The sequence below is a fragment of the Bemisia tabaci genome, chromosome 10 (assembly GCF_918797505.1).
Source record: "Bemisia tabaci chromosome 10, PGI_BMITA_v3".
Classification (NCBI taxonomy): Eukaryota; Metazoa; Arthropoda; class Insecta; order Hemiptera; family Aleyrodidae; genus Bemisia; species Bemisia tabaci.
In genome coordinates, this window is record NC_092802.1 from 19,726,383 (window position 1) to 19,741,021 (window position 14,639).

The following is a 14,639-nucleotide window of genomic DNA, read 5'->3' on the forward strand; positions in this document are numbered from 1 at the left end:
TTTTTTAAATCATCATTCGAAGATGTTTTTGTTACAGGCGCATAGTCAAATCAAGCAGCTTGGCAAATGCCTACATTGGAAAAACCAAGCGGGAAATCTTGCTGGTTACACGCTCAAATTCCCATCAATATCCGATCAAATGGTGACTGGTGCGCACCTTGGAAAAACCAAGCGGGAAATCTTGCTGGTTACACGCTCAAATTCCCATCAATTTCCGATGAAATGGTGACTGGTGCGCACCATCTACCATCAAATTTCTGCGGCCTGCAAAAATTTGATGGTAGATGATGGGACTCTGGGGCTCATCCTTCATCTGATTTCCACACAACCGTGCTTATTTCAATCAACACGCTGTTTTAATTAATTTTACTCATCAATCTAGATAACTCTCGACCGCCATCTTGGTCATAATTTTGATCGGATTTTGACGGAAATTTGAGCGTGTAACCATTAGATAGTAGGCCATTAGATACATTAAGAAAAAGTAACTAAAATCTTGCGTTAAAATAGTAGGTGTGTGCCCAACATTTCAGTTATTCGGCACGCTTTTCCAACATATTTGTGTTGGATTTTTCTTCTTGTTCAATTTATTTTTTCGCCCGCCGTGCACGGGAAAAGGCACTCAGGTACCGAGAACTGCAAAAAAATATTGATGAGAAAAGGTCAAAACACGTGTGAATCAGGGTGTTTCTCGTTGAAACTTTTAATTCTAAAAATTCCCAGTCATCCTGAAAAAAATAGCGACTCTGGAAAATTTTCGCCCGTAGACGAGAAAATCTGCGATTACAGTCTGCGGGTTTCTATTCATAAAGGAAAAGGGGAAAATATGCACAGCGTCCATCATTTGATCCTTGTGTAAGAAGGGAAGGGGGAGAGAGAGATAGAGAGAGTCAGCAAAAAGCTTCCATTACTTCGGTGGGTTGAGCTCCGTCATTCAGAAACCCACTCCTCAACAATATTTTTTTAACGACATTCGTAGTTTCACCTCCATTTGTGGCGTTAAAATTCATAGTTTTGGATGCTCTTAGTGCGGATGGTGTGTAAAAACGTAGAAATTATATAAACGAAACGTTATTGATATCGACTTTTCAAAATTACGCTTCATTCTTTGCATTATCGCAAAATTTTGAAAATCCTTCATTAGCAAGTTCAGTTGTTCTACGAGAACGTATGCCTTGCCATTTTGGCAATTATCCATATCCGTCAATAAGTAATCACCAGAAAAGCATAGATTCTTTAGATCTCTATGTTGTGTCCGTTTCAATTCGTGGAAGATTAATTGTGTTATGATATCAAGGAACTGAATTTGGTTTAGCTGAAACTCCAAATGCGTCATTGTAAGGGGCTTTAAGGAGAGGAACAGCAGAGAGTTCAAATTAAGGCTGTAGTAGAACTAATTAAAATTCAGATAAAATTATAATCCAAAAACATGGCTGGAAATAGTTAAAAAAATATTGGAAAAATTAGAGGAGATTCAACAGAACTGAAGAAACGCGTCAGTAATGGGGAACATTTCTCTAGTCCTCCTCGCACTGGGTGTCATCCTTTGGGTGAGTTTTTTGAATTAATAACCAAAATTATTTTTGTAAGAGTCATATCCATATTCATGGGCTGGTATTCATAATCGTTTCTTAAACAACTCCTTTCTTTGGGAGGCCCTATTAGGTTTAACTTGTGATTAGAGAAGGTTTAACCCTAGCTTTAACAACCGGGTCAGGCCCGGCTGCTCATTAAAATGTCTGCCATTTTCCTTTTTTGGCACCTACAATGCTGTATTTTACAGAGCAATCCACAAAAGCCCTCTAAAGTCGGGTCCCTAGGCGGTTTTGGAAAAAAATGGGGTCACGGGGAATTTTTACTCATCTTTACCCCTAAATTTCCAACCGGGGTTTCCCGAGACCCGGACCAATTCTAATGGAAATTTTTTCATTTCCATGATTACGATTCCATGATTTTTTATTAAGATGTAGATTGGTAAAACTGGTCGGTATAGTGTTAAGTAAGTGGGTTCACAAAAATAAAAACACATTTTTAGAATAATATATGTATTAATACTTATCAAGTGTCAATAATACCTGCAGTGTCGTCCGAAGGTCACAAACCACCCAGATGAATTTTTTATAAGCAGGTTATCGAGTTGACACTTTGAGATGTACGTACTTACATTAAAGGGAGGTACTTTCTACCCCCAACCCCCCTATTTTTAAGGGGTACAGTCAAAGTTGACTCAAACTCATCTTTCAGACATAATATACTTTTATTACCTTTATCACAGTATATGTGGCTGATGTTAGTCTTATTTAAAGGCTTGTATTATCTGTGTCCGATTGAAACCATATAAATCTGCTGGAAAATTAACAGAGCTATGAGGACTCGAATGGAGGGAGGGAAGCTGCTGCCTCCAATTTTTTTTTTTTACAATTTTATTATTTTAAGAGTGGAAAGTCATAAAAGTGTTTCCAAAGAAATTTGCACGATTAAAATATCTATACACGGCAACATTAAAATCAACTTTTTTTTTTTAAAGATAACGAAATATTTATTAATTTTGTTACAAAGGTGGAACCATTATTGGACAGATATACATGTTAAGCTATAAGAAGTCCTAAGAATATTTACATGAAAGTTCCCCCTTTAGAGTTCCCTTATAGCGCCTTAAATATAGATTACAAACGTACAGTGAAGCTCCTCAGACTTCTATAGATTCATTCATCATCGTTTGCCTCGGAAATTAAAATCAACTTAGCAACGACGTCTGGTCGTCATCGAAGTAGCGTGGTGCCCATCAACGATGGGATTTGGAACCGATCGAGTCCAATATGGAACAAGTTGGTTTTTGCAATCGCTAGCGATAGCAATATTCGTCATGGGAACTTTTGCTTCTGGGATATGAAAATTTTAAGGTACAGTTCGTTTGTAGTATCTTCAGAATTGAAGGGGCTATGTAATTTTGTGTCGACATCTCTTTTTTAACATTTTTAATTTTTTTTCTTTGCATACAAGAAAGCTGTTATTTACCAATTATTTATTTTCGTTGGATTATGTATGGTTTTTGGAAGTTAACGCATTTAACTTTCAGTTTCGTTTTTTTGGCGTAAAGTATGATATTTTTACTCTACGCATATGCCCGAATACGCATCATAACGACGGTGAAACTGCCAAACCACGTATCTCGTTTGCGGTGTTTAAAAATCTCCGCTCACATTTTATTTTTTTGAAGTAGACCAAATCAATATCATTCCTTGAAATTTTCACAGAATTTTCTCCGCACGAAGAGGAAAAATCACGGAAATTTTCAAGACTGGACGTTAAGTAGCTTTTCATTTAAAAAATAAAGTATGACAGGAAGTCTGCGACGTCGCAAACCGAGATACGTGGTTTGGTAGTTTCACCGTCGATAAGTGACCTATGTGCTTCCTAAGTTGCCATTTTTTTCATTCAAATAGATGTAACCGAAATGTTAGATGTGTACTACCTATACTACTTTCATGTCAATGCTTTATTTATTTATTTACTTTTTGCGTAGGTATAAATTGTTATTTTTTGCTGAATTTTGGAGAAAATATTGCTTTAAGAACGTGGAATGTAAATTAATTTTATTGAAAAAAAAAAATACCATCATTAATTTGGGCGAACAGAGAAAATATACATCAATATTTGGGTCAACATCTCCCTGATTATATAAAGGATGAATATATTAGTATTTCTGTATCAAAAAACTTTGCTTTTGTCTTCAGAGATACGATGATTCTAGTCCCAGTCAATTTGTTTTATTGAAAAAACAAAAAAACAAAAAATAAATAAAAAAAAAACAACTGAAATGTTAGACATACTATTTTCATGTCTTTCTATTTGTATCAATAGGTACTTTTTGCTTAACTTACGAACGTTGAATGCAAATTAACTTTATTGAAAAAAGAAAATAACGTCATTAATTTGGGGGAACATGTGGCTGATTATATGAAGGAGGTATATTCCAGTATTTTTGTTTAACATATTAACTCACGAGAAAATGTTCGTACATTTATCATCTAGTATTAATTATTTTTTGATGATTGGTCTAAAACATTCAATACAATCATTAAAAAGTAGTTCCCACCGTCGGGTATCGAACTCACGATCTCCGGGCGCCCGCGTCTAATCACAAATACGAGGCGGCTTGGTCAACTAGGCTATGACGGATCCACGTGAGCGGGAGTAAAAATAGCATTTAAAAGACTCGGGCAATGGGCGGGACTTATCACAAGAGACCTTGACTGCTTTTGGGATGCGCATTGCTGTAGGAGCCATGGTTCGCGCTGTTTTAATGCGTCTCGAGGTTCATCCCATTATGCATTCCGATCGCGGCAGTTGAGCTAAGGCAATATTTGCGTATCCATGAATTAAATCAATCAATCGAGCTCTGATTTTGACTTCTTTATCCGTAACGAGTCCTCCAGAACAATTTTCCACCTTGTTCGATGGTTATTATTTCTTTACTTCTATTTTTCAAATTTGAGGTGGGATAATGGCGGCTTCTCAAGAACACCGAGGTAGGCGATCTTTTGCACCAACGAACAGAAAACTGATGGCGAAAAATAACCAATCAGAACCTCCCAAAAAAAAGAATTTGCCTAAAAACGGAACTTTGTGGTTCTGCGCAGATTTACCAGTCAGACGCGACATCTCCAGGAGAAAAAAAACTCGCTGAAAGCGAATTTTAGCAATCAACACAACTTGACGTAGAGACATGATTGGCTAAAAAATACAACGGTTTTTGATACATCGGAAAATCAACCAAAAATCGGAGACTGGGCGAAACGCTCAAGGTCGCAGAGGTATAGGGAATCCCATAGCGAAAGCAACGGAACGATTCTAATATCATGGGGAACTCCGTTCCCATGACAAAATTTTCCTAAAGTTACTGAGTCAGGTGTGTGCGACTTGGAAGCGTCCCCGTGCTTTTTGCGCATTTTAAGAGATGTTCAGTTTTTAATGGCAGGGAAAGAGTACATGTCAAAACCCGGCGTCATGTTACTGACGTAAATTGGCACACACTGGAACACATTCATCACACACTGGAAAAAAAAAACCACATTGGATCTAGAGTCCAGACTCTTTAAGACATCGACAAGAAAAATTACTCTTGATTCCATTAGAATCTAGCTTAAATCTAGAACCAAGCCTTAATTTAAGCGGATTTCGTTTTGATTCAAGCATACATCCGATTGAATCAAGAGTATTTTTTCTTGTCAATGTTTTCAAGAGTCTAGACTCTAGATCCAATGTGTTTTTTTTTTCCCAATGGACATGTTTATGTTAGAGCGGGGGAGGGGGGATTTCAGCATACGTAATCGCAATTTGTGTAGTCAAGTTGTTTGTGCTGTGCGTCAAATTGTATGTTGCCTGAAATACACGCGTGTGTGAAGTAAACATGCATTTTCAAAGGTAGGCCCTTTTAGTGGCAACTCAGAGCTACAGGCCGCAACTGTATATTGCTGAAATTGTACAATTGTCTCTCTGGAAAAAAATGTCTGAAGAGACACAACGCACAACTCACAACAACGCAATGCAGATTTTTTTTACAGCGTTCATCAGAGAATTCCAGCTGTCATGTCTGCGGTCTGAAACGAGTTCAACGGCAAAAGTGTTAGCGTCAGGGTTTTTTGCCAATCACGTGCATTCCACGAGAGGTGGCAAATAATCCAGAATGTTTGTTATCAACGGCGACTCTTGAGTTGACACGAAACCTGCGTCACTGCGAGTACCACGAGTTCTCAGAATGTTGGTGGAGACTTCACGCGACGTTTTGTTGAAATGTCAAAGGATTTCGGTGTCGAAAAATGCCAACATGGGTTGGTATGCCAAGACATGACGAAGAGAGCCTACGTAGAATTAGAGCACAGGATCTAATAATGACCTCCATTCTTCGGGATCAGCTCGGTTTTGCCCGGAAAATATGGCCATAAATCAAGTTTTTCCGGGAAAAATTCAATTTTCTGCCGGCCTTTGATACGTAATCGAGTTTCAACCTTAATTTCAAGCAGGAAAATGCTGATTTTCCCGGGCAGCGCCGTACTGATCTAGTAAAATGAAGGCCATTTCATAAAAATCATCACAAGGCTACTCAGATTTTAATTTAACTTTTGACAGGTTCCCATTGCTTTATATTTTAGAATATTCATCGGTGACTGCCGATCTAGATCTTGATGGGAATTCAAAGTTCTTTCGTCGTTTTAATTTTATATTTAAAGTATTATCTGAAAAACTTAAAACCATAATAATTACAACTGTTACAATGCCGATACGTGAGAAATAGTGTAATCGCACCGGCAAGGAACACACAGCACAATTAATTTATTTAATTGTAATTTTGCAGCCAAGCGAAAGTCGTTTACTAAAACGGGAGGTTCAAAAGGAGCCTGAGAATGGTCCGATGCAAAACTTACAAGCTCGAGAGACGCCCGACAAAATCCAGACGGAACCGGAGATCGTCAGTCTGGAACCCACGGAGGCGGCTCTTCTGGAACCGTGGGCGCGGCGACTACAGCCTGAGATTTCAAGTTGGACCCCGCATGGCCAGCCAGCAACCGATTCGGCGATCAAATTGACAGAGCGAAGTGATGTTCCTTTGCAGATTGAACCCTACGAGTTTCTGAAGGTACACCTCCATAGATTCTATCCCGAGCTCACCCCTAATATCGATCTGGCATCTGGCTCCGGTCATTTGGCGCAAAATTTTATTTTGAGTAATTTCGATTTGATTTAAGGTGATTCGATGGACGCCATATTTTGTATCCGAACGGCATGCGATATATCGCATCAACTGGCTCCATTCTTTCAGCTACTCGTCATTTTCCTCCAATTTCGAGATCGCAATTCTGTTGTCAGGAGACTAAAGCACTCACTTACCAATTTATGCGATATATCGCATGCCATTCTGACAAAAAATATGGCGTCCGTCGAATCACCTTAAGTTAGAATTTGCTGCGCAGGCCCACGTCTGGCTGCCAAAAGCCCAGATTGGCTTTATCATGGATTTATATAGGAGAATTTTGTTGTTTTTAATTTGGAGCGCTTACCTAGAAGCCAAAACATTTTTCTATGCTTAAGTTCAATCTGCTTTCGTTTAGTTTGGGTTATGTTCTCTCCATGATAATTTGCTATCCGTGATAAGGCCAAGATAAGTAGCCTTAAATGCGTTAGGGATTGCAGTATTCTTTAAAATCATAGGTATGTGAACATAGGGGTGCAAAGTAATCATCGGATCCTCAGTCGCCTCAATTTGACCCACTGTCTTACTTCCTTTATGAGAGAGGACAGATGAAGCGACCCGCAAAACGCCTTCATTTCCTGAAATACTTCCCGCATATCCATACTGTTAAAATAGTTGCATGCTGCAACCTGACCGATAGGGCTCATATAAGAGGACGCTCTGACCTCTGACGAAGTATTCAACTGTTCAGTAATATGCATTTAATGGTTACAGGACATTTCGTCAACGATTTTTTGTCCGCGCACCTGTTTTTTCCAGTATAGTTTACGTCCACGCGTTTTTTCGGAAGGGGAGTTTTGGTCCACTTACCACTTGAGATCCAAAGTTAATTGGTCCACATGTAAATACAAACGGCAATCCAAACGACATGTTTGGATGAAAATGTTTAATGTCTTGGAAGAATGAGGGTTTGCTTGTTTTTTTTTTTTTTTTGTTTTTTTTGCTCCAACGGAGAAAAATATGTAATTGAGATTTTTGGTAAAAATGAGGGAGCGTCATTTCCATGAGAGAAAATTCACTAAAAATCTCTACACCTCTTTGGTGCAACAGGACTCACAAAATTATCTTTCAAGAAAATCTCATATTTTTATACCTGAACTGGAAAACCTTTTGATTTGCCTCAGCTAAAGGATCTCTTTTTCCTGTGCATGATAACTTCACTTCTGCACTGGTTTGCGCGGGGCTTCGAGCTACTTTTTCGCCACGGAGGTGTTGCACAGTATCATATGAGATCGAAGGCACCCCAACGTATCATGATTGATGTCATCTTTCAAAAGCACGAAGTTCCCTCGCAAATTAAATCGAGTGACGACAACAAAAAGAGAGCGGTAGTCGAAAAACTTACTGTCCTAGTATCTGTATTTAATAACGTGAAGTATGATTTTTAACTTCATTAGAGGAACAAGTGACCTAATTTAAGGAGAAATATTCTCAAATTTACCGCCGAGAAGATTTCCTAAAAAAGTAAAGAGAGAATAATAAAGAAAATAATGTTTCCTTAAAGAAGAAAAGACGCTTTTATAAAACAGAAAGTCACTTACATCAAGCAGAAATCCACTTTTGTTCACCTTTTTTATTCTTGATTCAAAATAAAATCTTCTTGACGGCAACCTCAAGAATGTTCCTTCATCTCTCTTATCTCGACTTATTTTGCAAGGAAAGTTCCGTACTCTTAAAGGATGTATGTCATTCTTATTGTTGGTATGTTGGAGTGCCTTCAATTTCGTATAATACTGTACAACACCTCCATTGTGAAATAGTGAAGCGGTGGCACGTGGCATGCTGTGGCGCGGCCAGCCAGCCAGCACGGAACGCGCATTGGCGCCTACAAACCTAAGGGATACCTCAAGCATTGCGCAATGCGTGAAGTATCTGCTTAGGTTTGTAGGCGCCAGTGCGCGGTACGTGCTGGCAGCACGTCGCATCACTCCGCTTCATGCTAGAGCCTATTATTTAAACTCGCGGAGTTAGCGTTTTTCAACTCATGATTTTCATTTGTTTGCACACTCTCCATGGATTACTTTAATTTAAATTGATAAAAAATATATGTATATGAAAGGAACATTTTAAGTGTGTTTTGTAAATATTAAGGTGTTTCCTTGTCGTATTTAATGATTTTCAAAGCACATTAATTTTTTCCTTTATATTTTGTGCTCTTACTGTGCTGCAGCGTGGTGTGAGCGCAACCAAACGCTCAAAATAGGACGTATTTGACTCTGAAAGATCGATGTACAAATGGGCTAAAACCGAAGATTGCGTGCTTCTCGGTTTTCCCCTCTTTTATTCATTTGTGCATAGTTTCTTTCGACACAACTACTGCTCATTGACTTTAATATCGATGCCATCGCTTAGAAAAGGTTCTACAAATGTTGGCCACGTTTTAAAAATGTAAATATTTTTAAAATAAAGTAATATTTTCATTTAAAAAAAAAGTATTGATAAGGTTTATTTTTCATCGAAAATTTTAAGGATGGAAATAAAACCAAATGATTCACCCACGACAATTTAAAAAGATTGATCAAAAGAAGGAAATAACATTTCATTTAAAAAATGAGTTACCACAACTCTTCCGTCTCTCTCAATTTTCTCATTTCATTATTGTCAATATAATTTTACATACGGACTAAAATATGACACTTGGACCAAGTCACTGTTGCTTACTTCACGCGTGGACATAAACTACTGGAAAAAACAGGAGTGCGGACAAAAAATCGTCGGCGGAATGCCCTGAAACCCATTTTATCGACTTTGAATTTTCGATAGAGGAAAATTTAAGACCAGTTGAATTCAAAATTACTCTTAAGTTTTTTCTTTCTTGTTTTTTAATAAAATGCGACTTGGTATGTGGTTCTATGAAATGCGTTCCGCCATTTCATTCATGAAGAATTTTTCTAAATACAAAGGGGTAGACCTAATACCGTCCGGAGGATCTCTATTTTCACCTCAGCATCAAGTACTTTTTTGAGCTCGGGAGTTGACTTCAAAGAAAAAAATAATTCTATCCCGCGAAATTTGTTGATTAATTAATTGATTAATTCGAAAATCTTTGCTCTGTGCGAGAACTCTATCTACTTGTTTTTACGTGTAAATATTGATTTCTTTATTTATTTCCGCAGATATTTCAGTTACTTCTAGTGCAAGGGAAGAAATGGATTGCTGATTTAACAGTTAAATTGTTATAAAAATACGTCCGACATGTTTCAAATATACATTTTACAACGAAGTCACATTTTAATGCTAATTTATTTTCATTATGAAATCTACATTGAATAATTTCCGGCAATTTTTTAAACTCTATAAAATTGTTAAATCAGCAATTTCGTTTTTTCCCGTAAGGCGCAGCCATAAATTTTTAATAGAAGGAAGGGGCTCATAGGTAACACATTCCTATAAATTGAAAACGTTTCCCATCATGGAATACTGCACTGGGAAAAAAACACATTGGATCTAGAATCCAGACTCTTGAAAACATCGACAAGAAAAAATACTCTTGATTCGATCGGATTTTTGCTTAGATCAAGAACCAAGCCTCTTAATTTGAGCGGATTTCATTTTGATTTAAGCAAAAATCTGATTGAATTAAGAGTATGTTTTCTTGTCAATGTTTTCAAGAGTCTGGAAGCTAGATCCATTTTTTTTTTTTTTTTTTTTTTTTTTTTTTTTTTTCCAGTGTGGTGGTAAGCGTGGGATTAGCCAATAGAGGCTATTTGAAATTTGTAAAAAAAAAAAAAACATAAAAAAGGAGAGGGGGGTGTCCAGAATCCTCTCTGGCTAATTTCAGTCTCCTGATTTTTTCTTGATTCCAGAAACGCGAAACTCCCGATCCTGGCTACTTCTACCTCTACCTCTACCTCTACCTCTACCTCTACCTCTACCTCTACCCCTACCTCTACCTCTACCTCTACCTCTACCTCTACCTCTACCTCTACCTCTACCTCTACCTCTACCTCTACCTCTACCTTTACCTCTACCTCTACCTCTACCTCTCTCTCTACCTCTACCTCTACCTTCTACCTACCTTCTACCTCTCTGGCTATTTCAGTTTCCTGATTTTTTCTTGATTTCAGAAACGCGAAACTCCCGATCCTGGCTACCTCTACCTCTACCTCTACCTCTACCTCTACCTCTACCTTCTACCTTCTACCTACCTTCTACCTCTCTGGCTATTTCAGTTTCCTGATTTTTTCTTGATTCCAGAAACGCGAAACTCCCGATCCTGGCTACCTCTACCTCTACCTCTACCTCTACCTCTACCTCTACCTTCTACCTTCTACCTACCTTCTCCCTCTCTAGCTACTTTCAGTTTCCTGATTTTTTTTCTTGATTCCAGAAACGCGAAACTCCCGATCCTACGCGACCCAACGAAGTCACAATCAAGGGACAAGAAGTTCGACTGGAGCCCGAACAAAACCAAGCGATATCAGCCGTCCTCGGTTCGGATCCCGGAGCGGTGCATGATCTGCAGCCTCGCGGACCGAAGCGTAATCAGTACGACCCGATACCCGTGACCTTCCACGTACCCAATCCGATGCCCCTGCTAGACGAGTACGGCCCGGGGGTCAAACAATTTGTCAGTGACGTCAACAGTGGGATGGAGAATGTTCTAAGATACAAGCCCGTCGTGAATAGGCGCCCTCACGCAGGAAATCTCGCCTACTTGGGTTATTTATCCAAGCAATATATTAAGAAACGTGTACTTCGCAGGAAACCATCGAACAATTACGACTATAGGAAATATGGGGTTGGTCCGCCGTTTGACACCCTCGCTAAGAATGGTCAGTCTGGTCGTCACGATAAGTACCAGGCTCCTCCGCCACCAGCAACCTCTCGTCATGCAAGAGACACTCGATCGCGAAGTGATTATTCCTCGGATTCTTCCTCTTCTTCACGCGGCTAGGTTATAATCAAAAGCCCGTATCAGACGTTCAAAGTAGAGGCTCCAAAGAGACTCACCGATTCATACACGATACTCACCGAACTGAATTTATAATTATTTGAAGTGAGCGTCAGATTTAACAAGGGTTTTTATAAAGAAACGTGTATCTTGAATATCAGTTTTAATTCTGTTTTGTGACTCATTGTCCGTGTAAAATTTTATTTAATTTTATTTCACAGTACCTAAAAAGGGTAGATATCATTTTTATAAAAGTCTAATTATACTTTTGCCAGTAAATATATTTATTTTCATGCACATTTTAGGATTCATTCTGTATATATTTGTTGTTCCTTCTCCATTTTGATTCGCAGAAGAGCCATCAATGTCTATTAGCTCATTTTGAGAAAGTTATCTTCTTAAGGACTCCTGTAAGTTTGAGAACTTTGCTATCAAGAGTTTTGGGAATGGTAATGACAAGTTTTGGGGATGATAATGACGAGTTTTGGGGATGGTAATGGAGAATTATGGGAATGGTGATGGATAAGGATCTTAGTTTAGTTTACTAAACGTGGTATCCATTCAGTATCATGAAGTTTAAGAAAAAATGTTCTGCCTATTAAAAAGGTTCTCCCTCATTCTCTGAGCATTTTTCAGAGTTCATTCGGTGAGTCCGTATAAACATTTTAGAAATACATTTACCGCAACTGCTTAATGCATAGAGCAAATCTTCTAATGCGAAATGGAAAGTGAAGGTCAGCAAAAAAAAAACTTGCTCCCTTGCTGCCATTTTTCTGGCAATTTCTTGTTTCAGCCTTTTTTCTTTTCTTCCACTTCTCATGCCGACCAAATTAAAATTTCACGTGAAAGTGACCCGGCCTACCCAAAAAACGGAACAAATGTTCATTCAATTCATTTGAAATTCCGTGGTTTGAGAATCAAAACGGAACAATAGAAAGAAAAAAAAAAAAAGTTTGAAAATGAGGAAAAAACAGAAAGAAAAACCAGTCACGGAGTCACATTGAGCGCAATTAAAATTTTACCACTTTTCTAATTGTATCTCTTGAATGATTTTAATGAATTCCTTGAATTTCTATGAAAATCCTGGTATATTTTCACAAAGATTTCGACGTGAGTCCGTGCAGTTCACTAGTAAATTAATGCATTTGTAGTCATTATTTGAGTATGAGGAACCAGGTTTGAGAGTTGAAGTATCAAGTAAGACATTTTTTCCGACTTTTTGACCCCCCTCCTTTTATCTTTGCGGGATCCGTGAGGCAACCTTCCCTGTATAGGTCTGGTGTACGCAAGAGATACAGCCAAGTAAATACATTTTCTGAGCGTAAATTCACTCGAAAATCGCACGTTGGGCACATAAAAAAAGTCTGAATTCTGCTTTTTACCGCGCAATCTGCGTTGTTTCTAACAGAGTGCCTACATAGAGAGAGTACGGACGTCTCGAAATATATAGGGCCCAAAAGGGTAGGTAACCTATGAAAACGAAAAATGTCACTATCAATCTTTAGACTCTAATATCAAACGAAAATGGACAAGGAAATTCATTAGTAAGCATTCTTCCGCAAAAATGATAGGCAATCAGCATGGCAAAATACGAAACCGTGTGATCTACATCGATCATCAACAAAAATACGCTTACAGCGTCACTTGGATCGGCAAAAACCGTGCTTTGAGAAGTTATAATCTCTTTTATTCTCATGACTTTCCCAATCTGACGCACGAAGGTCAGAGATGAGTTGATTGGAGCCATTTTAATTTATATGGGAACTTTATGAGGTTACATCGTCCTAAATATAAAACATCAGCGTTCAATAGTAAATGCATTGACTTTTCCGTCGCGTTTCCATTTAGAAGTACCCCTTAAAATGTGTAGTAAGCCGGACTGAGAATGAGAACTTCATCTTCGTCCGCTCCGAATGGCTTGTTCTATTCCTCAACGGGAAAACCCCATTCCCCAAATTGAAACACGATCGCCCAGGTCTGACATACTTGAATAGGGCAAATGAAGGTTGAAATGTATACTTTTCCTGAATTCAATCGTTAAATCAATCGTTCAGGGTCATATAAAGTACAGGAAAACTGAATGTTATCTTCTTTTTTTTTTTGACAGCTTTCAACTAACTTTGCATCACTCTGGTTTGTGTTATGCAGTGTGGTTGAATTTTATCACAAAAACGTACTCTTTCAAAACTTAAAGAGGGTTGAAATTATTTTGATGAAAAGTTGCACGCTGCGTGGGCAAAATAAGGCATATTACCGAAATTTAATTTCTTCCTCCGTGTTTAACCATGACAGTGATGGCATTCCTCCCGATGATTCGAAAGTTATTCCACTTGAGTCTTCTCTTCATTAATCCGATTATTTCCAGCGTTTCGAGCAATTCATACCTTCAGCTGCCCATGGAAAACAGGTGGGAGTCTCTTCATTATCTTGCATTCACCGTATGTAAGTAAGTAAAGTAAGTAAGTAAGGCCGAGGCCGGGCTGGCCGGCGAGGCGCCCTCAAGGGGCCAAGGCAACTGGCAACTGCCGTCGTGCACCCCGAAGTTGGACCGTACTCCTTAACATATCTTCGTACTATTGACACATTGAGTATCATCTATATTCCCGCAAGGCTCAGCAGCCGTCTGATAGCCAACGGAAGGTCTTATCAAAGACTGTGGCAGACGCTGCAGAGCACGGACTTTCGGAGCACGGCCATGCCTCCACCGAGTTGGACTGTGTTGTTGCAATCTACACTGGTAGGTAGCGCTGGCAGTCGCGCACACTACGAGTGATTACCGATATTTCACAACCCAGTCGAACAGTGCAGACGGATTACTTACTGGGTGACTATGTCCCTCCCGCACCTTGTAACCTCGAAGGGTCAGGGTATTGGAGTGGCATAGTCATCCACAGTCACGATGACTGATATTTGAGTGTCCTCAAATATCAGTCACCTCCGGGGATTGAGCCCGGGACCTCAGTGTTGGCAGCGAACTGCCTTGACCACTAC

General features: G+C 38.9%; 1 protein-coding gene across 1 annotated transcript; it reads left to right on the top strand.

Annotated features, from left to right (window-relative positions):
• Positions 1–781: 781 nt before the first annotated feature.
• LOC109036891 (uncharacterized) lies at positions 782–11,943 on the top strand. The gene is made up of 3 exons (XM_072305089.1): positions 782–1,550; positions 6,359–6,640; positions 11,085–11,943. The coding sequence occupies exons 1-3, from the start codon at positions 1,503–1,505 to the stop codon at positions 11,649–11,651; spliced, it is 897 nt and encodes a 298-aa protein (XP_072161190.1). The 5' UTR covers positions 782–1,502; the 3' UTR covers positions 11,652–11,943.
• The last annotated feature ends 2,696 nt before the right edge of the window (positions 11,944–14,639 follow it).